General features: G+C 42.3%; 1 protein-coding gene across 3 annotated transcripts in view; it reads left to right on the top strand.

Moving 5' to 3' along the window:
• The first annotated feature begins 731 nt into the window (after positions 1-731).
• The window catches only part of LOC146635103 (kinesin-like protein KIF1C), a 33,476-nt gene continuing 9,899 nt past the window's right edge, over positions 732-24,308 (top strand). For all 3 annotated transcript variants that reach the window (XM_085345244.1, XM_085345236.1, XM_085345228.1), the window contains exons 1-18: positions 732-1,314; positions 15,672-15,797; positions 16,766-16,842; positions 16,990-17,068; positions 17,416-17,516; positions 17,628-17,693; positions 17,769-17,947; positions 18,295-18,406; positions 18,494-18,571; positions 18,679-18,744; positions 18,840-18,918; positions 19,190-19,268; positions 19,387-19,535; positions 21,088-21,207; positions 21,339-21,466; positions 21,806-21,885; positions 22,457-22,532; positions 23,356-23,435. In XM_085345244.1, coding sequence (XP_085201370.1) covers positions 15,692-15,797; positions 16,766-16,842; positions 16,990-17,068; positions 17,416-17,516; positions 17,628-17,693; positions 17,769-17,947; positions 18,295-18,406; positions 18,494-18,571; positions 18,679-18,744; positions 18,840-18,918; positions 19,190-19,268; positions 19,387-19,535; positions 21,088-21,207; positions 21,339-21,466; positions 21,806-21,885; positions 22,457-22,532; positions 23,356-23,435 — 1,655 coding nt within the window. In that variant the 5' untranslated portion in view covers positions 732-1,314; positions 15,672-15,691. The remainder of the gene's footprint in view (positions 1,315-15,671; positions 15,798-16,765; positions 16,843-16,989; positions 17,069-17,415; positions 17,517-17,627; positions 17,694-17,768; positions 17,948-18,294; positions 18,407-18,493; positions 18,572-18,678; positions 18,745-18,839; positions 18,919-19,189; positions 19,269-19,386; positions 19,536-21,087; positions 21,208-21,338; positions 21,467-21,805; positions 21,886-22,456; positions 22,533-23,355; positions 23,436-24,308) is intronic.

Raw genomic sequence — 24,308 nt, 5'->3', positions numbered from 1 at the left:
AGCGTTGCTCAGAAGTCCATCTTAGATTGAATCACTCAGTTTGGATTGCATCAGTTACAACAGCTGATCAACCCTCAGGGTGACTGTGGTCTGGGAAACAGACGGACTGCTCCTTTAACTCCTCCACCATCAGGGACGACATGGCGCCAGAGATCGTCTCGGAGTGAGATGATTCACTCCACCAGGCCTTCAGTTAGCGATCCTGTAGACTCAGAGTTCATTAGCGGCTCATGCCTGTACGTTCCCCACTGATCCCAGAGCAAGTGACCACTGTCACGGCAGCACTGGACGATTTTCAGTTTTTAATTAAATTATGTATGTATTCTGAATTATGTGCGTTATTTATTAAACATAAAGGTTTTTAGTTGAGCACAAAGAGAAGCATGTTTAAAATGTAATGCACTTATTTATAGAGAAGCTCAGATCAGCTTCATTTCAACGTGGAAACACTGGCATGACGTGTTCAACCATAATGTAGCTCCTTGTTCCGGTTGTCATGTTGCTTATGAGCATCTTTAATGATGAACGCTTTTACTAGTTTTTTCATCAGTGGTGGTAAAAGTAACACTTTGTTACGTTTTTGTTACAAAGTCCCGCGCGGACAACTACAATGTAACTAAAAGTATCATAAGTCACGTGTGCGAGCAGAGTGAGACCTCTGTCCGTCTGTCTGTCTGTGAGCGTCCCAGCTCCGTCACGGGGACGCGCCCGCACACACACGCACTCACCCGCCGCGCGGCCAGGCCACCGGCCAGCCTCTCCGCCTCTCTCCCCTTCTCTTCTCTCTCCTTTTCCTCCATTTTTCCGTTCAAACTCTCCGCTCACTCCCGGCTCGCCGCTCGAGGCCCGCTCCACGCGGACAGGAGCGCGAGGAGGCGGACTGACCACCGGATTAGCAACTTTTTCCAGCGACGGGCTGTCCCGGAGCTGCCGTGATTCACCGCCCCAGCAGCCAGCGGCGGGCCTCAACTTTCCCCAGCCTGGGCTCACCGGACGGTGACGTCAGCCCGGAGAAAAGTTGAGCTCGAGGCGCCGGTGCTGCCGTTATTCCCGGGAGCAGCTCCGGTTAGTGTACGCTGGAACTTTTCTGTGAGGCAGCAGCGCCCCCACCCAAATCCCTCCACCCCCACCCTCTCTGCCCGGCTGTCCCGGTACCGACAGGCCCGCACCGGGACCGGAACCAAGAGAGGCTGCTGCCCCGCGTGCCTTTGTTTGTTTATTTGTTTGATTTGACTGAAGGTGGACATGGAGAGAGAGTGAGCGGGGCATCGTGTGGCTTCCACGAGACTCACGGTTTCCTCCGGTCCTGTACAGGTGAGTCATCTCCGGTAACGGGATCCAATCAGAGCGGAGCACACATAGTTATTAATGCTGTTATTATGACTGAGGTACTTTTACTGCACTTTTCCACCTTTATGTGTTATTAATCCATTTAAGTGTTAATTCTTCTTTTCATGTATTCATATTTTCAGTCATTTGTCGTTTTTATTCATTTGGAAAACAGATTCGGTTAGTTTAGAAGTTCAACTTTACAGTAAATAAAAGTTTAGAAACTTAAGAACAGTAAATACAAATAAACAACCTGTGGATTTAGTTCATTTCAACTCATTTTTATTCATAATTTAAAGTGTGAGGGGTTTCTTGCCCCGCATGTTAAATGTCTTAGTTGTTCTAAATGTATTTTTCATTATTTTGAGCACAAATGTCACCATTTGTTTCAAGCACAATCCTGTAAAGAATGCAAATCTCTGCGGATTTATGCATCTGAAAAGGAAGACCTGCTGATTTATTTCCTCTTGTTTTATTATAAAGTGAATAATGGGGCTGGAGTTAAGACTAAATGAGATGCATCACCTTGAAAGCGGCACCGTGTCTCAGAGTTAAAGCTGCCCGCTGATAATGAAAATGATAATCGTTTGCAGCAGTGCTCTGTGAAGGTCAGGCTGTGATAATCAGTGTCATGTTTTTTGGTATTCTTGGTTTTCTCAGGTAATCTGCAGTTTTATTGCTAAATGGTAGTTGGAGCTCAATCTGTGCTAGAGAACATTTTCATTATTGATTAATCTGCAGATTATTTTCTCGGTTAGCTGTCTTGTCTGAATCAGATAAAGATTATCAGAAGACAAAGTCTGTGATGTCAGCAGGGATTGATGCAAAATATTAAACATTACATCATCAAATTATAACAAAAACTAAACTAAATCTACTTTAAACACATTTTCATTCATCAGAACGGAAGCCTGTATATAAAAGATGGACACAGCTACTGCGACATCGCCCACTGGTTTCTGGATCCAGAAGTGATGTCTGTCACTAGAACATATGCACCAACTTTTTCTAAACATTGGCAAAGCGGGTTTCTTCCTGTTCCTGCATTTCACAATAAAAGCCCTCAGATGCATTCCAGCACTTTTACACTCACCTAATTGGTCGCTTTGTGCACAGTGATGTAACAACAGCTTTATACCAGCTGTTGTTGAATAAGTGCTGCATAATCTGTAATTTGTATTTGTGTTAGAACTAGGGCTGTGCGATATGACCAAAATCTCATATCCCGATATAAGAATTCTATCGTCCGATAACGATATAAATCATAAAAATGTAACATTTTCTGTAAATTCTGTGAATCTCGGGCAGCTCGACTTGCGTGAAGTGTTTCCAGCTGGGCGTCGCGTACCTGGAGTCGAGTTTTTAACAGATGCATGAAACTACACATTTTTAGACATAAGTTGTAACGGCCGCCGTTTTTTTGTGAGTATTTATTACACGGCGTGCTGCGGGGAAAAGCCTGTTCTAAGGTTTGAGTCTAAGATTTATTTTTTAGCACCTGGTGGCTCTTTTTTGCTTCTCATCCGTAAATAGTCTGCATCTTTCACGTGATGCAGTTTATTTTGAAAAGACTCAACAGGATCTTGAGCTTTATTGTGAAAGGTTTATGTGGAAAATAAACAAGCGGACACGCGATGGTTTTACCGTCGTTGCTAACGTACAACGCATAAAAACAGGCGCTTGTCCGTCCATAGTGTGGTTATATAAAATATAAGAGAAAGAGAGAACTTTAAGAAATGAATATAGCCACTACAGTGACCATCAGAAATATCAAAATAATGAAAAAATATTGCCGTGAACAGTTTATTTTGCGACACCACGAAACAAACGATAGCGTAAAATGAAACGATAGATGTTTTTATATCGTCATCCGATATATATCGTTATATCGAACAGCCCTAGTTAGAACATATTAAAATAATAATAATTTACACATTTAGACCAAGCTGAATAAAAAACAGATCTTTACACTGGTCATTGTGCATTATGTGAGTTTACATTAAGGTAATTTACATTAGCACAATGCTTCTGTGCATGCATGTGCATCAACACAAACATACAGATGATAGCTTATTTCATCCGTTCGCTTCTCAGAAACAAGGAAAGCTTGATAACTCCGAACTGAGATCCTGAACTGGTCGTTTGCTACAAGTCACTAAAGATACAGCTCATGTGACTCACTCTGTTCAGGTATTTACTTTGTATACACGGATTAAAATTGTCTAATGTTCATCATACAGTGTAAAGCAGTTTCTCTGGGAATACATCTTTGTTTTAACGTGTTTTATTAACACAAAATAACAATGTTAACATTTGTCAGGCCTTTGTTTACTGTATCTACATCAGCCTGAGGGGGAAAAACGTTGCCCTCATCTGCTTTTGTCAGTCCTTCATTTTCATTTGTGATTAGTCAGTTACTGAGTCAGTTTCCAAACAGCCGCTAATATAATGTTTCTGCATTGAGAAATCACAGCTGAGGCTCGTGTTTCCAGTTTCTCCGTGCCGCTCAGTCCTGCGCCGAGATGATCCAGGTGATCAGTCGGGGCTGTCTGCGTGCTTTCAAGTGCATTTCTCAGCTTTTATTTTGAAACTTGTGTTTACTAAACTGCCAACAAACCGGCTCTTTCAAAGAACTGCCTTTTATCTCAGCCTCAGGTTGTTTACTCACCGTTACATCAATGTCATAGCTGTTCATGTGACCATAAGTATGTGGACGAATGGACTTACTTCATCCCAGAAGCGGGAGCGTTAATCTGCTCATTGTTTACAGATGTAGTCGGCTTAAATCCTGCTATTACCTGCTGAACTTTGCCCTCAGCATGAGCACAGGTGTGTCCACATACTTCTGGCCCCGCAGAGTTCAGCATATTGAGACTCTCCTCTGCCGCTGCTCATGTCGGCCTTGCTAAAGTTAGCCCAGGAGGCTAAAGCATTTCTCAGCTGGCATCTGAGCTATCTGTGTGTGTGTGTGTGTGTGTGTGTGTGTGTGTGTGTGTGTGTGTGTGTGTGTGTGTGTGTGTGTGTGTGTGTGTGTGTGTGTGTGTGTGTGTGTGTGTATTTTTAGCTGCATGCTGTTTGAATTCTGCTCTGACGTTATTGGGTAACGCCACAAAACCTTAAACAAACCGTCTCCTCGTCATGTCAGAGTGTGGATATCTATCTTTGTTTGTGGTTTAGATGAGGGAAATGAGGACTATTTCGCTGGTCCTCACTGTCTGAGAGAGGAAGTATACACATGTCAGAGGCTGGGTGGTGCTTCTCAACCATAGACTGTAGATAAAAGATGGATGTAGTTGTATGTATTCAACCTAATAGGTCAAATGTAGATTTTTGAGGACTTCATCTGAGCTTTTTATCCTTTGCTGTCTTGGTGTTTGATGACTGAGGGGAGGACCTGATGGAGAAACTGGTGACTTGTCAGATCCTCCACCCTAAATCTTCACTCCTTTCCTTCACACCTCTGTCATCCTGTTTGGCTCAAACCAACGACTAAGACCATAAACTCATCAGAAATGTTCATGGAGCTCAGAGTTCCCTCACTTTATATATTTAAAGGTAATTTAATTAAAAATAATCTGTCTTTCCAAAAAAAAAAAAGTTTTTCCAAAGTCTGTGGGTAGTAGAGGTGGGAATCACCATACATCCCACGATACGATATTCCTACAATACTTAACGCATGATACGATATTATTGCAATTTTTAAAAATATTTTGCGATATTCAGATTCTGTACATAAAGGTAAACTTTATCAATATTCATTTATCTAATATCAAACACTCCGTCTTTCTCTCATTTCAGTTTTATTGTTGACAAACTGAACGGTTTGTATTACAGTCTAGTCCAACTTAACTGAATGCAACCATCTGGTACAATTATAGCTATTTATGAAAACTATGCAGCCCCTTCAGCAACTGAAGAATTTGAAAGTAAATTAAAACAAAATAGAATTTTACATTAAATAAAAAAGTTTTAAACTTAATTAAAATAAAACATGTCTTAAATTAAAATAAGTAAACCGTCATGTTTATTGATGCCAAAAAAAAGTTAAACACATTTGGACAGTAAAGGAATGTCAGGGTTCTTGCTCAGAAAAAGGATCAACGTGCTCTGAAGTCAGAGCACAAAAACCTTTTTTTGTAACAAAATATCGATTTCTGCTGTCCCTGTATAGATACATTATTAGCAAGCGAAATATCACGATACTACGCAGTATCGATTTTTTCCCCCACCCCTAGTGGGTAGTTGTGTAAAATAATCGTGACCGAAAATGTTGTTTATGATTTTGGCCTCCACAGACTGTATATAAAAGATGGATGCATTGTTTTGATCAGGCGACTATTTTCAAAATAAATAGGTTATTTTCAAAATAAAAGCTCCAGGACATTGCAATTGAACAGAAGTGGTTCTTTACAACTCTTTAAACTCCAATCATCAAACACTACTGGGATGCTATAATGCTGTGAAATTTCAAAATAAAAGCCCTCTGGTAGTTTAACGAGTTAATGGGTATGTTTTAAGAGACAAATCTTAAAAACTCAAAAGCATGTTGTTTAGGTCTTTTCATCATTTCATGTTTTTTGATTAACTTCTCAACCACCGTCTCCATTCAGGTTTTGTAACCAAACTATTCACCTCCAGCTTTTCAGCTGAAAGCTGCAGACCGAGTCTGCCATAACAACAGTCTCACTGCAATTTCTCCACAATTTATAAAGTAAAGTTTGGGTTTTTTTCCCCAGACCAAGAACAGCACATTTCAGTATTTCCTAACAAAGAAAGAAGAAAGCAAAATTAAACTAGCTTTTGAAAAAAGTTTTTGTGACCCCAAGCGTTCCCTCGCTGAGTTGTCTTACTGTTAACCGTTCCCTGGAAACAGCAGGATGCTTACAGGGAACATTTGATAATTCTTCTTTGTCGGTTTGCGGTCAGAAAGTTGAAATGGTTCCTGAAAGCTTCAGATCACAGTCAGAGTCAAGCTCATTAGTCACCACATATACGATACACATAGAAACTGGGAGGAGTGACTGGGAAACCGGAGACTGCAGGTGGATGCTGGGGCGGAGGAGGGGTTAAAAAAAGCAGTAGGATCTGCCTAACCTGCAGATCCTGCAGGTTACACCAACACTGGGAGGGTGTTTGGTGGAGAGGCAGGAGCTGTCTGTGCAAACAGCTGTTTGTAATGTAGTGAAAGAAATGAGCTGCAGCACTGACGATGAGCACATGCAGAGTTTATTTAATGCAGTCTTCTAGGAAACGTGCTGGATTGCCAAATAGAGTCGTTCCATGCATGTATGAGTGTTGTGTTGCAAGAGTTGAAACATCACTGGTGTTTTCAGAACTCTGGTCCTCAATATGAGGCCTGCAGACCAATGGTGGCCCCGCCAAACATCCACATTATGTAAAGCAGCACAACATGAGACTGAAGGAGTCTCTCTCTTCAGGTAAAGTTCTTCTGTTTGAGCCGTCACCAGTCTAAACCTTCCTAGCATAAACAAATTCATGTGGCGTTAAGAAATACCGCCTCACTCATGGTGACACCATCAATCAGTACAAAGCTGACAGCCACCAGCCTGAGCCAGCATTATTGTCTGAGCAGACATTAATCATACGCACATGGCATCCTAAAACTGGCACTCATTCAACATTTTTGCAGCAGAGCGTCACTGCTGCTGGTTTCTGATGGAAACAAATATGGCTGCAGCGGATTGTGGAGGTGATTGGAGATCAAGCATGAGCCTGACTGCAAAGCGGTAAAGTTCAGCCTCCTCCTGCCCACCTGTGTTTACAGGTTTCCTGCTTCTTCTCTTAAATCTCTAAACTTGTTAACCAGCAGCTGTTCCCAGGTAATCCGATTACTGATAAGGACCACAGAGAAGAGAAAAGCTCTTTTATGAAGACTGAACACTGAAACACCATTTAGATGTTTCCTTATTCATATGGAGAAGAGAAAGTTTGAGGAAAAGAAAGAAAACTAATGATTGCCGAAGCTTAATTTGTGTTGATGACTTTTAGTCTGATCGGATAGAAAAAAATGATGCTTCAGTTATGATGTTTGGACTTGTTTTTCCTCTGAACAGACATCAAACTGCAACCTGACAAACAGGACAGGATGTTTGCTGCAATTAGTTAATGACTTTATTTGGTTTGTCCCATTTCCTGTTTTGTCTTCTTCTGTCTGAGGCTGTTGAAAGCTGGAGTCTTAAACTACAAATGTTGTTGTGTACATATCAGGCTGGGCTGCTCCGCTGCTCCATTTTAAACTTAAAGTGAAACTCATGTTGCTCTGTGGAAGAAACTTTGAAACCAAACTGTTCCCAGATGGCTGAACTGGTTTCAGCTTCATCTTTCTGTCAATCCGGCTCAAACTGACCTGCCACAACCTGTCGGGGAGTGAGTCTGGGGCTTTTAGAGAGAGGGCTGGTTTTATAACATAAGACCAAAGGAGAAAAGTTTGCAAAAAAGGAATGCAAGCATTAAAAGCTTTCTTTGGATCGTCTTGTTTTTATAGTCATTAGAAGCCAGTGGTTCTATATTTAGATTCGTTGCACAGCTGTAATGTCAGAGTAAAAGGACCTGTTGTTTTGATTCAACTCCTCAAACATCAGGACTCAGTGCTGTTCTCTCTCATCTGCAGGATTTATGCCTATGTTGGACCAACAAATAAAGCCATGTAAATAGAAGCCCTTTAGCTTAGTGCAGCTTTTTGAAAGTGTTTGAGGCCTGATGGAAGATGGAAGTCATTGACTAGTACTGACTGTAAACTGATGTATTCATGACCAACTAAAATCATAGACAGTTATGAAAGATGCCAAAGCTACCATGTTGGATTGTTGGAGTCGGAGCTGATTGTATTTGGTTGAGAAGGTGGTCATCAGCCATCTTTGTTATCAGTCAGGATCACAGCTGCTACTTAGTGTTAACTAGCATCCATCCATCCATCCATCCATCCATCCATCCATCCATCCAGTTCAGGGGTCAGGGGAGCATTGTAGCCTCTCCCAGCAGTCATAAGGGAGAGGCAGGCTGTGTTGAGGCAATTTCACCTAACAATACCGGAGCTCAGAGTCTTGGACAGCTTGTGCAAAGGTCATTGTTTATTCTGTAAAGTTGGAAATCACAACGTGGAAGCCTATGGGGACTGAATCACTTTTTGGAGACTGCCTCAAGTGGCCACTAAAGAAACTGCAACTTTGTTTTCCTGCTCTTGGGGAGTTTGATGAGTCTGACTGTGTGTAAGTGTGAGGCTTTCATTATCCACGCTGAGTCTGCACTGTTAATATCTCCCACTGCACTGAAAGCAGCACGGGGTTCCAGGTCATGTGACCAGGATGCAAAGCCAGCTCTGATCAAACAGTGTAAAAAGTTTTGTGCAAACTGGGCGTCGAGTGCAGCCGATGGCTATCTTTAGCTTTCTGTGTGTATATGTTACCATAGGACGTGTGTGTGTGCGGTATGAAGACCATTCATTATCACATTCCTCCACAGAGGCCGGCACATGGGAGCGGAGCTGTGGGAGTCTGAACACATGACTGTCAGATGGTGATGATGTCTTTACAGCAGATCAATAATCAACCCGTGAGATGTTTTTCTCTGCAGGATGATCCCACAGAAAACTGAACGGTGTCCTTTAATCTGTGAAGTTTTTTATGGAAACAGTGTTTATGAATAAACTTCAGTAGAGTGAAGAAATCCACACGTTTCCAATTTACTCAGGGTTTAATGTCTGAAGTTAATCGAGCATAGATGAAAACAGCCACTCGTTGCATGTGCAGAAGTCACCTGAGAATCTGTCAGTTTTTAAGTTTTCTTCAGTATCACATTAATAAAGTGAACGGTGTCCTTACATTTATGACTTCACTGCATAGAGGTGCTGTTCAGGCCTCATTCGGCTTTGTTTAAAGTGGTTTTTTGGATCATTTCTGTCCTGCTTTACATGAAGACGTGTTTAGTTACTGGCTAAAGTTTGCATTTGTCCTTCACTCAGTGATCTGAGGAGACTGTGCACGGTGGAAGGAGTTTGTTTCCTGTATGCTGAGCTGTCATGTTGTTGTTTCAGGGTGTCACAGCGATATTGCAGCTGTGACAAACACAGAGATGCGTTTGTGCAGGTCCTCGTTTAAAGGACTACAGAGTCTGAATCAGGATGTTGGAGGGGTCAAAGTGTATTGACAGCAAGGTTTACCTGAGATGTGACGTCGGGGGAGAGCTGGCCTCCTGCTGCTGTTACCACTGTGACTCCCAGCATCCATCACTCTTGGTTGGCCTGAGCTCCACTCCTGCGAGTCCATACCTATCAAGTTTTTGATAAATGTTTAAGAAAACCCCTGCAGTCATTCTTTAGATGTTTTTTGAGGGAACTGATGACAGCAGGGACCTGAAATTTTGCATGTTTCCCACTAAAAACTGATTTTTTTCTTCTGGAAGATTTCTTGAACCCCTGTGAAGGTTATGTTGGAGGCTTCTGATCCAAATATTATTCTGGAGTTCAGATTGAGATCAGATTTGACTTTTTAAACTAAAAAGTTGTATGTCTTGAACTTGTTCACCAAAGGCTCACTTTTACTCACCTTCAAGTCCCACTCACACTGACCTCATAGTAACCACCTGTTGCTAGGGGAAAATGTGCATGCCCCAGCTGTGTGTGTGTGTTGCTGACTGTCTCCAGGCTTGTGTGACTTTGGCCTTACTCGACCTACAGCACACAGCGAGTTTACTGACTGTGTTTACAGACGACTGCTCCTTTTATTGATTTCTCTTGCTGAGCGTCCTTTCCCTTACGTTCTTGCTGTTGTTCAGAAAGCCGAGTCTCTCTAAGGTTACCTGGGAGCGCGCAGGTAGCGTGAGCAGGTAAACACAAGCGAGCGCGGGACTTTTCCATTTTCCCGTCAGTCACTTGAACTCTTGTTATTGGTGAAGTTTCCCAGGTCGTGTTTATATCTGCAGATGCAGTTTCGTGTTTCAGGCTGAGATGGTTATCGTCACATGACGCCATCAGAGAGGCATCCGATCGCCTCACGGTCGTCCTCCTTTCTTTACCACCTTTGTGTGAAAACTTGTCTTTGAGTCTGAGCTGCTGCTTCAGTGCAGAGAGAGACAGATGTTGAGCCTGAGACGGATTCTCTGCAACACTGCGGCTGCCTCTGTTTCCAGACTCCTGCTCATGTGGTGTGACTCTGTGTGTGTTGTGTAATTTCTGTCTGAGTTCGCTCTGTCTCTGTCTGAGAGGTAGCTGATTGGCTGGCAGACGATCCAGCTGGTTTAGCTGTGAGATTAAAGGCGAGAGCTGCAACAACGAGCACGGCTGGATGTTTTTTCCCGTGAAGCTGGAAACCTCTTTGTTTCCCTGCATGTTTAAACAGCTGGTTAGTCTGTCCAACAGCAGCTCGACCAACCGGGCCTGTTCCACCGCAACACTCTGAATCACTCCCTGTGTGTGTGTGTGTGTGTGTGTGTGTGTGTGTGTGTGTGTGTGTGTGTGTGTGTGTGTGTGTGTGCTGGGATGCCTGTGGCGTGAAGTCAGCGTTTCTGCCGGGCTCTATGGTATGAAGGCTGCTTGCTCACCTAGAGACACACACACACACAATCCAGTATCTGTGTCCACCATCTTGTCTGTTAGCAGAGTAAACACACACACACACTGTAGTTGCTGGTCTGTGTGCATGCTGCATTCACTGTCCCCTTACAGCAAAGGACATTTACAATCATTTGGAGTTCAGTTTAAGTCATTAAAGTTTAAAATAACTCACATCTGTTCACATCTGTCTGTGATCAGCTGTTGGTAAAGGAGAAACCACGAGAGATCAACAATAATCTTTAAATGAGTTAATTAATTATAATAATTAATTAATGGTGTTGACAGGCACAAAATATGTACATTAAAAATGTCAAACAAATATTATCACTGGAAATTTTAAATAATGAAGAATGAAATAAAGTATTAGGAAAGTAATACCAGATATTACTGTTTAAAAATTGTAATTGAAACTGGAACTCGTTTATTTAAAAGGGCAAAAAAATGTATGTGAAAAACCAAAAATTATTACAAATATTGAAAAATATCTTGAAAATGAATAATTTAATGTCACAAGAAATGTCAGAGCAGTCTATGAAATGTTAAGAAAATGTAAATAACGTGTCTTACACAGGAAATAAAGGATGTTTTAACAAAGTAACAAAGTAAAAGGAAATTTTCTATAAATAAAAGATAATATAAAAAATGTAGTTTTTTAATTGTGAAAATTGGAAATCCCTTAGAATTTCTTATATTATTTTTTAAATTAAAATGAAAATTTTTATTGTAATATTGATAATAATAATAATAATATTACAATTTCAATACATTTAAAAATAGAAAATAAAAAAGCTTTATATAAAAGGTCATAAAACATTAAAAACGTTTGCAAAAACAGAAAAATCGTAAAGTATAACATAAAATCATTTAAATGTAGGGTTGCATGTAGGGTTAAAAAGTATTTAAAGAATTAATACAAAGTCAGAAGCAGAGGTGCTGCAGATGCTGCAGATGTTGATGTAGCTGTGTGGAAATGTGCAGCGAGACTGACGGTGCTGATCAGAGCGATGATGTCACAGTGTGTGTGAAGAGCTGACCACGATTTGAGGACCATTGCCTGCGTTTGTAAATGGCGTCTGGATTTGTGATGCTTGAGGAAACTCGTGATGTTTCATATTAATAATGATCACATTACTCAAACAGAAAAACCTGTAAAACCTGATCACAGAGTTAAATAAAACTGGCTTCAGACTGAGCCTGAATAAAAACAGTCCAGCCTGAAAGGAGCTTGTTTGAGGTTTATTAGTTGTTTTCCTGCCGCGTGTGTTTAAATAAATGACACAACTGTAGCTTTCATAATGTTGAGCTGCTCTGTGTTTAGTGTTAAACATTCCTACGTGTTTGCAGGTTCCACCATTTGAAATAACAGTTTCTTAAATATGTTTTTAGATATTTTTTTTAATCATTTTCATCGCTTCATATTTCCTCTCTTATTCAGGACTGATTACATCATTTCTGAGCATTTAACCAGTGCAGGTAGCAGATAAATATCAGCCACAGACGTCAGTGGATGTTATCGCTGGCATTTCTAATAACTGACGAGCATTAAAGTTTGTGAAATATGAAAGGGGACAAATGTGTGGGGGTTTCCATGGTTTAAAATTCGTGTCAGCAGAAAGAATAACAAACGCGGTCGTAGTGACGACTGATTTGTTGTTTGCTATATTTCACACAAGGAGAGAGAAGAAAAAGTGAAACGATGTTTTTGTTGCTCTTTAATGCCGTCCTGTTGTCCCTGTGAAGAACTTGCTGCCAGCTTTGCTTCAGTATCTCCGGGTTTGATCTGAGAAGCGTCACCTCTGTGCTATGAGATTAAAGGCTGAGATGGAAATGAAATCAAAACCGCAGCAGATCAAATTTACAGCAGGAATGTCAAACAAACTTGAAGTAAAACCGTCCGTTGGTCCTCGGAGTCGCGCTCTGGTTTCATCAGTCTCACTTCACTGAGACGACACACAAAGATGATTCGCTGCTGCTTTGGTTTAAACATGTGTGATGCTTCAGTGCAGTCAGCAAAGGCAGAAGTTGGGCGCCGCTTCATTTGTTTCTCTTTGCATGAGCATCCCCATACTGACATCTCACTCAACCACAGAGGAAACAAACCAACCTGATCTGAGACAGGACGTCACAGAGACCCAACAATCGATCCCCCGATTCCTGCGCTACACACTCCAACAAAGTCTTATCGTCATTAATGTCGCTCTTATAGTTTTTTATTTAATGTTGAGGAGTTTACGCGTAAGCAGGGGGAAAGGTGTGTATATCAGGGACTAGTTTTAGTGGCGGATTAATCCGTGTTTGTTTCTAAACCTGCAAACGAAGCTGTAGTGTTATGTTTCACTATTTTCCTGAATCAAAAAGGGAACAAGATACAGACAGAGTTAGGTTTACTCGATAGTGAGGCCAGGATTGTACTCAGTTAAATGTACTTCCGAGGGTGGTTTCGTTTTTTTATTTGAATAAATTGTTCAGTAAAATCAGGAATTCATTCACACACAAGCGTCTCCAAAGATGGAATAAATGCACTGATGTTTATATAGCGTGCCTTTCAACTTCATTTAAGCACTCGAGGCTCGTACTTACTACAAGATTCAGTCACTTATTCATACAGACATACAAACATTTTTCTGTTTTATTCTAACATTCACACACTCGGGTGGATGACTCTGAGACAGCTCTGGGTTCAGAAAATTGACCATGGAGGATTTGACATGTAGGTTGGAGGAGCTGCTCCACCACCTGAGCCACACCTGTTTGGCTGATGTCCATTGATGTTCACTAGTTCACTCATTTGCTATTGTGAACGGTGCTGTTGGAGCTACCACACAGTTAGTCCTTATATATTTTGTAGGTGGGTGGTGAAGGGGCCTAAAATGCTCTGGTTGAAGCTGGAGTCTGATTGGAGGACAGGGTGGAGGTAGAGCAGATCGTCCACTAGTTGAAAGGTTGGTGGTTCGATCCCTGGCTACTCCAGCGTGTGTGCCAAAGTGTCCTTGGGCAAAAAACCGAAGCATTAGTTGCTCTGTGTGTTTATCGAAGTGTTAATGTGAGGTTAAAAGTGCTTAGAGAAAAGCACCTGTGTGGAAGACACTGGTACTCAGGCACTGGATTAGAAAGCACTGTGAAACACATACTCAGAGAAACTGAACATTTTTCAGCAGACACTCTCCTTAAGCCTCAGAACGAACTAAAATGCGCTTGCTGTGGATTCATGTGAACTCTGAGCTGAACCAAAGGTTGTTTTTTCAGAGGAGATGTCCACGCTGTAGCATCACGGTGCAGTCGTGTCGCGTTTCCGTGGTTAATCAGTGAGACGACTCCTCTACCAGAGGATCACACACTTTTCATCCACGTCAGATAGTTTTCTCTATAAAACAGTGAAGCGATGGAAACATTAAGTGCTCAGGACTTCCCCGAGTCGCCGCTCAGTGAGCTTATGTTGGAATGTCAGTCATGTGATTATTACAGACCGCCGAGGACGAAATTATAGAGCAGCCGCACACACGTGCTAACACATCAACACCAGCAGACCAATCGCAAACAGGCTGATGATCATCCCACTCTGATAGATGATTGACTGTCAGATCAATAACCTGCTCACTGTTTAACAGACCTCACGCACACACACGCACATGCACGCGCACACGCACGCACACACACGCACGCGCACACACACGCACGCACACACACACACACGCACGCACACACACACGCACGCACACACACACACGCACACACACACACACACGCACACACACACACACACGCACACACACACACACGCACACACACACGCACACACGCACACACACACACACACACACACACACACACACACACTGACTGTAACAGTATCTGATGAGGTTCCTTCCCACGAGAACCCGACTGGAGTGTAAAAATGCCCGAGGCGAGGGAGATCGGCATACACTGGCACACAAAGAGACATAAAGGTTTGGGAAAAAGAGGAACAATAAAAAGGAAAAAAGTAGGAAAACGGGTGAAAAAGAGCCTCGTGGAGACGAGGAAGAACAGGAATGTCAAGAGAGGGGAAAGAATGAAGGGAGGAGCTTAGGAGACGCTAATGAAAGGGGGAGAGAGGAGGAAACATTGTTTGAATGCTTCGGATGAGTTAGAGGTAAGAAAGACGAATAAAAGCACGAGAGAAGCTGGGAAACAAAAGCATAACGAGAAAGGGAAGAGGAGAAAAGCAGAAAGATGAATAGAGGAAGTAAGAGTGCATTAACAAGAAAAGGAGGAAGAAAAGGAAAGATGGAGATGAATGGGAGAAGATAAGAAAGGCAGAAACCGTAAAACAGAAAAGAGAAGAAAGAAAAGAAAAGGCAGTTTAGAGAGTCGAGGAAAACTTAAGGACGAGGGGAAAAATAAGCGGTGAGGACTATATGAAAACTGTATGGAAGAGGACAGAGAAGAGAAGGAAAGGAAAAAAGGATGACGGGGGAATGGAAAACTGAGGACTGGAAAAAGAAGAGGAGGGAAAGAAAAGAGCGGGAATGAGGAAAAACCCGGCTCGTAAAATGAAGGGAGGAGTGCTGGGAAAGAGGAGGAAAAGTGGTCTGAGCAGCCTGGAGGTCCATGGAAAAAATAGATATTAAAACCACAATAAAAACAGTAGAAACACGACTAAAGGATCAGCAGAAAGACACTAAAATTGACAAAAGTAGTGAAGAAACCCTCTGTGCTGTGTGATTTGGATTTTGTTCTGTATGTTTATGACGATTTTTTTAAACCGTGCTTTCTCATTGGCTGTCCTCAGGTGGTGGGCGGAGCTGAAAAATGGCGGGTGCATCAGTGAAGGTGGCGGTGCGAGTCCGCCCGTTCAACTCCAGAGAGATAGGACGCAACGCAAAGTGTGTGATCCAGATGCAGGGAAACACCACCTGTAAGAATGACACACACACGTTCTGTCCTTTATGATTTGTGGGGCCCCTCGCTGAGACACTAACCTGAAGACGTCCTCACAGGATCTGAAACATACAGACGTCCTCAAAAAGATAAAGAAAGAAGAACAAATAAATTAGAAACCATAGAAATATATCACAAAGGTTTTTAGATAACGAGAGGCCTGTCACTGTTCTCATAATAAGACACAGCATGATGAGGACACACCACTGGCTAAGAGAACAGAGTTTTTATGATCACCATCTCATTATGATGTAATGAGGATTTTTATTGTGACCTTGAATCATAAGCTGTGTATAACATGGATATAGCCTCTACACATATTAAAGCCTCAGGTGTAGCATTGTGGCAGCACCCATGTTGGTGTTTTGGAGGTTAATCTTCTGTCACGAGCGTTAATGAAGTTAAAACTGACCTTCAATTTAAATGCTGTGAACCTGCTCGTCGCAGATTAGCCATGACATCACTGTGACATCACTTTAATGTGACTAAAGAATAAAAAAGTCCCTGAACTGGAATAGAAATAACAGCATTTAGCTTGAAGCTAACAGTCACTATTGATTTTAATAAATAATGCTGATGCTCTCCTTACCTAACCCTTCTGTGGGTTAGGGGCTTTTATGGCCTCAACGTTCCCATGGGAACGTCATGTGAAGTCTGATCCGATTGCTGCATAAACTGACAGACACACACAGGCTGTTTATTAATAGACTTTGCTGCAGCAGGGCTGTTATTAGCAGCTGTGTGTCCATCTGACAAATACTTATATGCAGAGCCCGTCATATATTCTGTGAATGCTGGGAGTGGTCACATGCGGTTATCCCCACTTCAGTAGTGACACTTTGTTGCCTCCACATTTGAAAGTGAGGAGAAAAGAAATAAAACTGGAGTGTGTCCACAGACTTCTCGTCATGCAGTGAAGGTTGTTTCTTTTATGATTCTTTCCAGGCATCTCCAATCCCAAACAGCCCAAAGATGGAGCCAAGAACTTCACCTTTGACTACTCTTACTGGTCACACACAACGGTGATAACACACTCTCTCTGTCTCACACACACACATACACACACACACACACACACACACACACACACACACACACACACACACACACAGAAAACATCAATAGTATAACCCAAAATCAGTGATAACAGTGTGTTTGTGTCCCTGCAGCCCGATGACCCCGGCTTCACCTCTCAGACACAGGTGTATAAGGACATTGGAGAGGAGATGCTGCTGCATGCCTTCGAAGGTAAGCCTGAACGCCCTCTCAGAGGTCAAAGAAGAGCCCAACCTCTATTTGCTATAATGGAAATATTTTTTTTATTAAATTCTAAATTATTTTGGCGGTTTCAGTCCTCCACAGTCCAGCTCCAACTATGTAGCTAATGAGACTAATGGTGACCAGTAACAACGCTGATACTTGTTACTCTACTGATACTGATGTGTAAAATGATACTGTTGTTGCTGATGATGATGCTGATCATGACAGCACGATTATATTCTACATAGGCTGGCTGATGGTCTTAATGTCTAATACAGGAATGAGTTATTTATAATTTTACAATAACTTGTAATGTTGTGGTTGTTGTTTTCCAGGATACAATGTGTGTATATTTGCTTATGGACAGACGGGTGCAGGGAAGAGCTACACTATGATGGGCAAACAGGAGCCTGGTCAGGAAGGGATCATACCACAGGTCATATCACATCATTGCTGCATTAAAATGCTGCTGTCGCTTTAATGTTTGCTGATTCAAAGGGATAACTGATGAAGAATTATATTAACGTGTGTCTGTCTGTGTGTTCAGCTGTGTGAGGACTTGTTTCAGAGAACAGGAGAAAACACAGATCCTGACCTGACCTACTCCGTCGAGGTAAGCCCTCATCTAACCTAGATCAGTTTTAGTTAAATCGATTTCCCTGATTAAACATCATCTTCTCCATCACAGGTGTCCTACATGGAGATCTACTGCGAGCGGGTTCGGGACCTGTTGAACCCAAAGTCCCAGGGCACCCTTCGGGTCCGGGAGCATCCCATCCTGGGGCCCTACGTGGAGGATCTGTCCAAACTGGCTGTGACTGGATTCACGGACATCCGGGACCTGATGGACGCCGGCAACAAAGCTCGGTCAGTTTTCTTCCAGATAATTTCAGAGGTCGAAGTTTTAAAGAAAGTGCAAAAGGCTGCAGATGTCTGTAAAGTTTGAAAAACATAAACGGTTTCCTACTGGTAACCAATCCACCACATAATACAGCAGCTCTGTAGACTTGTTGTCTATCTTTTGAGCCAAGATCAGATTGATACCCAGTCAGTCCATCACTGGTGATATGTTATTTGCCCATTAGCCGATGTTTCTTATTCTAGTTAGGCCTGGTTAAAACATGCAGATTTGTTATAAATATAATTTTTTTATTATTATTATAAAGAATGAATTGCAGTAACATCAAAATAATCAAGTTCATTTCTGATTGCAGGACGGTTGCAGCTACAAACATGAATGAGACGTCATCCAGGTCCCACGCCGTCTTCACCATCGTCTTCACCCAAAAACGACGAGATCAGATGACCAGCCTGGACACTGAGAAAGTGTGTCTGCTTCTCTATTTTGTCCCCGCGGGGCATTTTCTTCCAAATGTCAGGTCTTTATTTTGATTCTTGAACTTTTCTCTTCAGGTCAGTAAGATCAGTCTGGTCGACCTGGCTGGAAGTGAACGAGCAGACTCCTCTGGGGCAAAGGGCACGCGGCTCAAGGTTGGAGATAATGTGGAGCAATCACATTATGTATCTACTCATGTGCTGCTCATTTTCATGCATCCAGTGCCAGATTCATCATGTATTCACTGTATGTTTGCATGCAGGAAGGAGCAAACATCAACAAATCTCTGACCACATTAGGAAAAGTGATTTCAGCTTTGGCTGAAATGGTAATTCAACACTGTCCATATTTACAAGTCAAATAATATCAGATGTGTGCAATGTGGGAGATGATTGCTGACTGCTTCTTGTCTCTGATCTGCAGCAGAGCAGTAAAAAGAGGAAAAGTGATTTTATTCCCTACAGAGACTCTGTTCTCACCTGGCTACTGAAGGAAAACCTGGGTAAGTAGAGCATTGGTAGGTCCAGTGTTAAAGGAGAACAGTAGAAAGAGTCATTTAAGGCTAACAGCCATTAGTAATATTGTCAATACTAGGACCAACGGCATGTTTCTTTGACCAAACTATTAATAAGACTTGTTGTATCAGGACTTATAGTACATCTTAACCTGTCAGGGCTAATAGTACACTTAACCACACAGACATGTATGGAGTTGCCGAGTTAATATCAGACTTAGTTTAAGTACCTTAAAGGTTTGATGTGTGCTTCTTTCAGGAGGAAACTCTCGCACAGCAATGATTGCTGCGCTAAGTCCTGCTGACATCAACTACGAAGAAACACTGAGCACTCTGAGGTCAGTTACTGGGTGTCATCTGTCTATGAGGCTTTTTATGGATCAGTTAATGTGTTTTTAGGCAGCAGATGATTTAGTCAGATCAATATAATCTTAATTCTCTCTGGTTCGGTTCCAGGTATGCTGACCGTGCCAAACAGATTCGCTGTAACGCTGTGATCAATGAAGATCCAAACGCCAAACTGATCCGAGAGCTGAAGGCTGAAGTGGAGCGACTGAGAAATCTGCTGTTTTCTCAGGGCCTGCAGGAGCTGCTGGACAATGCTGGTATGCACACATTTTATACAGAATAATGAACCTTATCTGCTGTTCAGTCTGACGCCCGGGTCCAAATCCTACTTCTTCCAGGTCTTACAGTAAAAGTTTAACATCAAAGTAAGCATGAGAAAAAGAATGAATGAGGCGATTTTCTGACTGAAATATTTGTAAAACTGAATCTTTTCAGCTCTGCTGTTACTTTGGATGTAAAGAAACATTTATTTTGGTGAAGTTGGGCTAGTTGGCTAATGATGGTGGGAAGCTACACAGCTATGGTGATTCTAACACTTCATTCACACAGGCCTGAAAACCTGTGAAAACCTGAGAAATGTCACAAAGAAGGTCCCGACACCCAAACTTTGCTTGCGATTGCTTTGGGTGCTGACAGATTACCTTTGTCGCCAATAGCTTTTATGGAAGATGCAGATTGGTCAGCATTTATTCACAGTTTACTCTCTCTGCTGTTGTGGAACTTGAACTACATTATAACAGCCTCACTACTGAAACCAGCACATTTCAAAAGATGCAGATTTTTCAAGGCAAACGATCTCTGCTCATGGTTTGTGCCACACATTTCACTGCATCTTCCAAACAAACTGCTGGAGACCAAGGCAATCTCTTAAAGAGCAAAGCAGTTGCAGGGCTTTGGTGCAGCACTGTAAATTTCTCTGTAACAAGTTTTTGTGCCAACAGCAATCATTTGGGGAATACAAGTTTTTCAGTTGCAACAGGTGGTTGTCAACGGGTCTCCAGCCCCGTGTGACTAGAGCCTAATACAAATGCATTAGCAGAGGGAAGGAGCAGGGCTATAGCTCATAATCTTTAACTTCAACCAAGAGAAAATGTGATGTTATCTGTTATCTGTCCACAACATGAGGTTAATCATTATCTTGCTGCTGCATGATTTTGATCTCTCCATGTCAAAAAGTGCATGTGCTTTTCTATTGTGAACACTATGCATTGCTAAACACAGAAACGCTGTGCATGTGATACTCAGACTGCACTTCATATAAACATGGAATGTAGTCTGTTTACAGCCTAATAAACTGTACACATCACATGCTGTTGTTCTTTCATTTGGACCTGGTATGAACGGCATGTCTATGTGCAGCAGGCTGTAGAGACGGTTATTTACAGACAACAGCAACTGTGTGTGTGTGTGTGTGTGTGTGTGTGAGTGTGTGTGTGTGTGTGTGTGTGAGTGTGTGTGTGTGTGTGTGTCTGTGTGTGTGTCTGTGTGTGTGTGTCTGTGTGTCTGTGTGTCTGTGTGTGTGTGTGTGTGTGTGTGTCTGTGTGTGTGTGTGTGTGTCTGTGAGTGTGTGTGTGTGTCTGTGTGTGTGTGTGTGTGTGTGTGTGTGTGTGTGTCTGTGAGTGTGTGTGTGTGTGTGTGTGTGTGTGTGTGTGTGTGTGTGTGTGTCTGTGTGTGTGAGTGTGTGTGTGTGTCAGTGAGGATATTTACAAGCTGTCGTTACATAAGCAGGATTGCTGAGATGCCAGCATGTTAGAAATTAAACCTCCTCCTTTTCACTTTTTTCTTCCCTGCTCTCTTTCTGCATTTCAGTCAACAACAACAACAACATCAACAACGGCCCCGGTGGTGTCGCAGGTGCGTCCCCCTCCCCTCTTCAGCTGGCTCTCACATCCAATGGGATCACGCCTGAGAATGGCCCCGCCCCTCCAGGTCACCCTATGTGTTTATGTGGATTATTGGGAATCTAATAAGACCGTGCATTTGTGTTTAATCACTTAAATAAAAAAAATACAAAAGTGGTCCATTATGTTTTTGTAATAAATGTTTTATTTCCTGTGCAGGCGCTGAGCCGGTATCTGAAGGGGACACACCCGCTGACCCTGATCAGCTGATCGAGGATGGAGAGGAAAGGGAGGAGGGAGAGTCCACAGAGAACATCAGCAAAGAGGAAGCAGCTGAGAGACTGATGGTAGGGCGAGACGTTTTATCACCTCGCACGTTTCCGGGTCATAATTCCATCATATCTAAATTTGTGAAACATGTGGCTTCCACTGTCAGAAAGATATATTATTTTTTGTATAGTTTTCTGGAAATCCAATGAAAAAACTGACTTACAACTTCAGAACGTGTCTGGGAAGCCTCAACTTTTTAGATTTTCTCAGTTTAAAAGAAATCCACGAACAGTTTTCTGTACATCTATGATTAAACTGCAAACAGGAGCTGCTATTTCACCTTTTTTGAGTGAGAATGAAGACGTTTTATAGTCATGCGTTTATAGTACAATACGTTTGTGTGTTTTTGCTTTAAGGAAACAGAGAAAATCATCGCTGAGCTGAACGAGACATGGGAGGAGAAACTGAGAAAAACAGAATCTATTCGTCTGGAGAGGTTCGTTTTATTTGACTCTGAGCTTTTTACATGTCTTCAGTTAATTTAGTCAATGTGTTTTGTTGTCACTTGTAAAAGTGCTAACGCTACCGTGAGCATCAGCGTTCGTACTGGTGCCGTGGGCTCTTTTTCTCCTGCGCTTATCAGACAAAACCTCAGGGCAGGTGTAGGAGTAGAAAAAGTCTCATCTCAGCTGCTGCATCTTCGTCTGCATTAGCAGGAAGTCTTGGAGCGTCTGCACTGACATGGAGTCAAAAACTCTTGTCTGTAACCCGGCAACAGCAACCACGCAAGGTTTAAAAGTCTAGAAACCCACCGAAGCGCGGTTTATGTCAGTCGAGTGATGCGACTTTTGGTATTTCACACGGTTCATAAAGGCAACAACAGGCTTAACGACCCTTTATTCACCATGGCACACGAGGCTCATGGGAACTGTAGTGTTTAGAGTGTTTAGGTGGAAAAGCTGAGTGTGTTTGTTCAGTAACTCACAGGGGAAAACATTTGGAAACATGAACAAAGAGAAGAAACATGGATGGTGACTGATGTCTCTGTTTCTCATTCACTCCCTCAGAGAGTCCCTGCTGGTGGAGATGGGCGTGTCCATAAAGGAAGATGGAGGAACACTGGGCGTCTTCTCTCCTAAAGGAGTGAGTGTATATTTAACCTTTCTCTCTGGTTTAGTAATACTTTAAGTTTAGGATTGTGTGATCACCTGCTGACGCACAATAATGCAGCTGTAGTTCCTGCTGGTACTTCAAACTGTGTATTTATTGTTTGAATTCACCTTTATGTCAGGTTAAATCTACCCTTTGAGTTAGTTGGAGATTTGTTTTGTTAGAACAGCTGATAAATGGGTTTTACTTCATGCCTGGGAGTGTTCGTCAAAGTCAGAGCCGAGTGTCTGCTGCTCATAAGCACCTGTGTCGAGTCACACTCAGCTTTGGAAGTGATGATGTCACTGTTTGCTTTTAAGTCTCTCTGGTCTTTGAGGTAAAATCGGTCTGCTGAGCAGATGTTTGAAATCCAGATTAAAACTCAGAGATGATCGATCACGCAGCAGCTTTTCTTTCCGTACCACGACCTCACCAACACTTTTAAATCTTTGCCTCATAAAGACGACATCTGACAGCCTCCACTCTGCCCTTAATGACCAGTTTTGACAGCTCAGCTCAGTAAAAACAACCTCGACTCAATGTCAGCATTCACTTTAATTGTGTTGTCTTCATTCATGCTTCACTTTGGTAAATTACGCTGTTTATAAAAGTGTTTATAAAAGGATCTGACTGAACACAGTCGTGGCTCCAGTCCTGTGTTCAGTGCTAGTTAAAAGTCAACAGCATCTAATCGTGTTTAGTGTTTTCACTAATAATAATAGTTTTCACTTTCACTGTGGGGATCTGCCCCACTTTTAAAGGGAAAAAAAAGATGTCCCCATCAAGTAAAACTCAATTTTGTGTGTATGTGTTACAGACGCCTCACCTGGTCAACCTGAATGAAGACCCTCTGATGTCTGAGTGCCTCCTGTATTACATCAAGGAGGGCGTGACCAGGTCAGCTGTGATTTCATCAGTTAATCGATCGCTTTGCTGGTCTTTGCTCAGAAAATCTGATAAATTGAGTCTAAAGTTAGAAATAGTTTTAGTCGTCCTGTGAAGAGACCAGAGGTCAGAGACGCCTCAGCTCACCTCCGTGTGAAAGCAACAAATTACATACAGACACAAGTCTATCACTAGTTTAGCTGCTTTACTTCAGTAGTAGTAGTAGAAGTAACGACACTGTTTACATGTAGTGCATGCAGAAATCTGCTCGTGCAGAGGTTACCACATCAATAATGATCCACAGAGTCCTTGTTGAGAACAATGACAATGAGTCTCGTTACCGTATTTTCACGACCATAAGACGCACTGTGCTAAAAGGCGCAGTCTCAGTTATGTGTGCCATTACTGTATTTAACACACACATAAGGCGCACTGGATCATAGGGCGCATACAAGTACCGTATGCGTATTTAAAAATAAAGCGGGAGCAAACCTGAGTTCGGTACCTTACTCACATTTTTATTACCAGTAATCGTCATCATCAACAACACACAAGCATACAAGTGTGCGTATTTAAAAATAAAGCAGGAGCAAAACAAAGTTTGGTACTCACATTTTTATCATCAATCAAACCCATCGAAGTCCTCATCCTCTGTGTCTGAATTGAACAGCTGCGCTAAATCTTCATCAAACATGCCAGGTTCACTTTCTTCACTGTCAGAGTCACTTTCCGTGCCGTGCGGCTCCTCGGAAATGATGCCGGCTTTTGCGAAAGCTCGAACAACAGTGCCAGCAGACATGTTAGCCCAAGCATCTACAATCCATTGGCAAATTGTGGCGTAACTCGCCCGGCGCTGGTTTCCACTCTTGGTTAAACTGTGGTCTC

This window comes from Diplotaxodon limnothrissa, linkage group LG3, assembly GCF_057381915.1.
Source record: "Diplotaxodon limnothrissa isolate DT_005_m linkage group LG3, D_limnothrissa_male_GT1.1, whole genome shotgun sequence".
Taxonomy (NCBI): domain Eukaryota; kingdom Metazoa; phylum Chordata; class Actinopteri; order Cichliformes; family Cichlidae; genus Diplotaxodon; species Diplotaxodon limnothrissa.
Note: the sequence above shows the minus strand (reverse complement) of the source record. Positions and strands in the feature narration are given on the sequence as shown.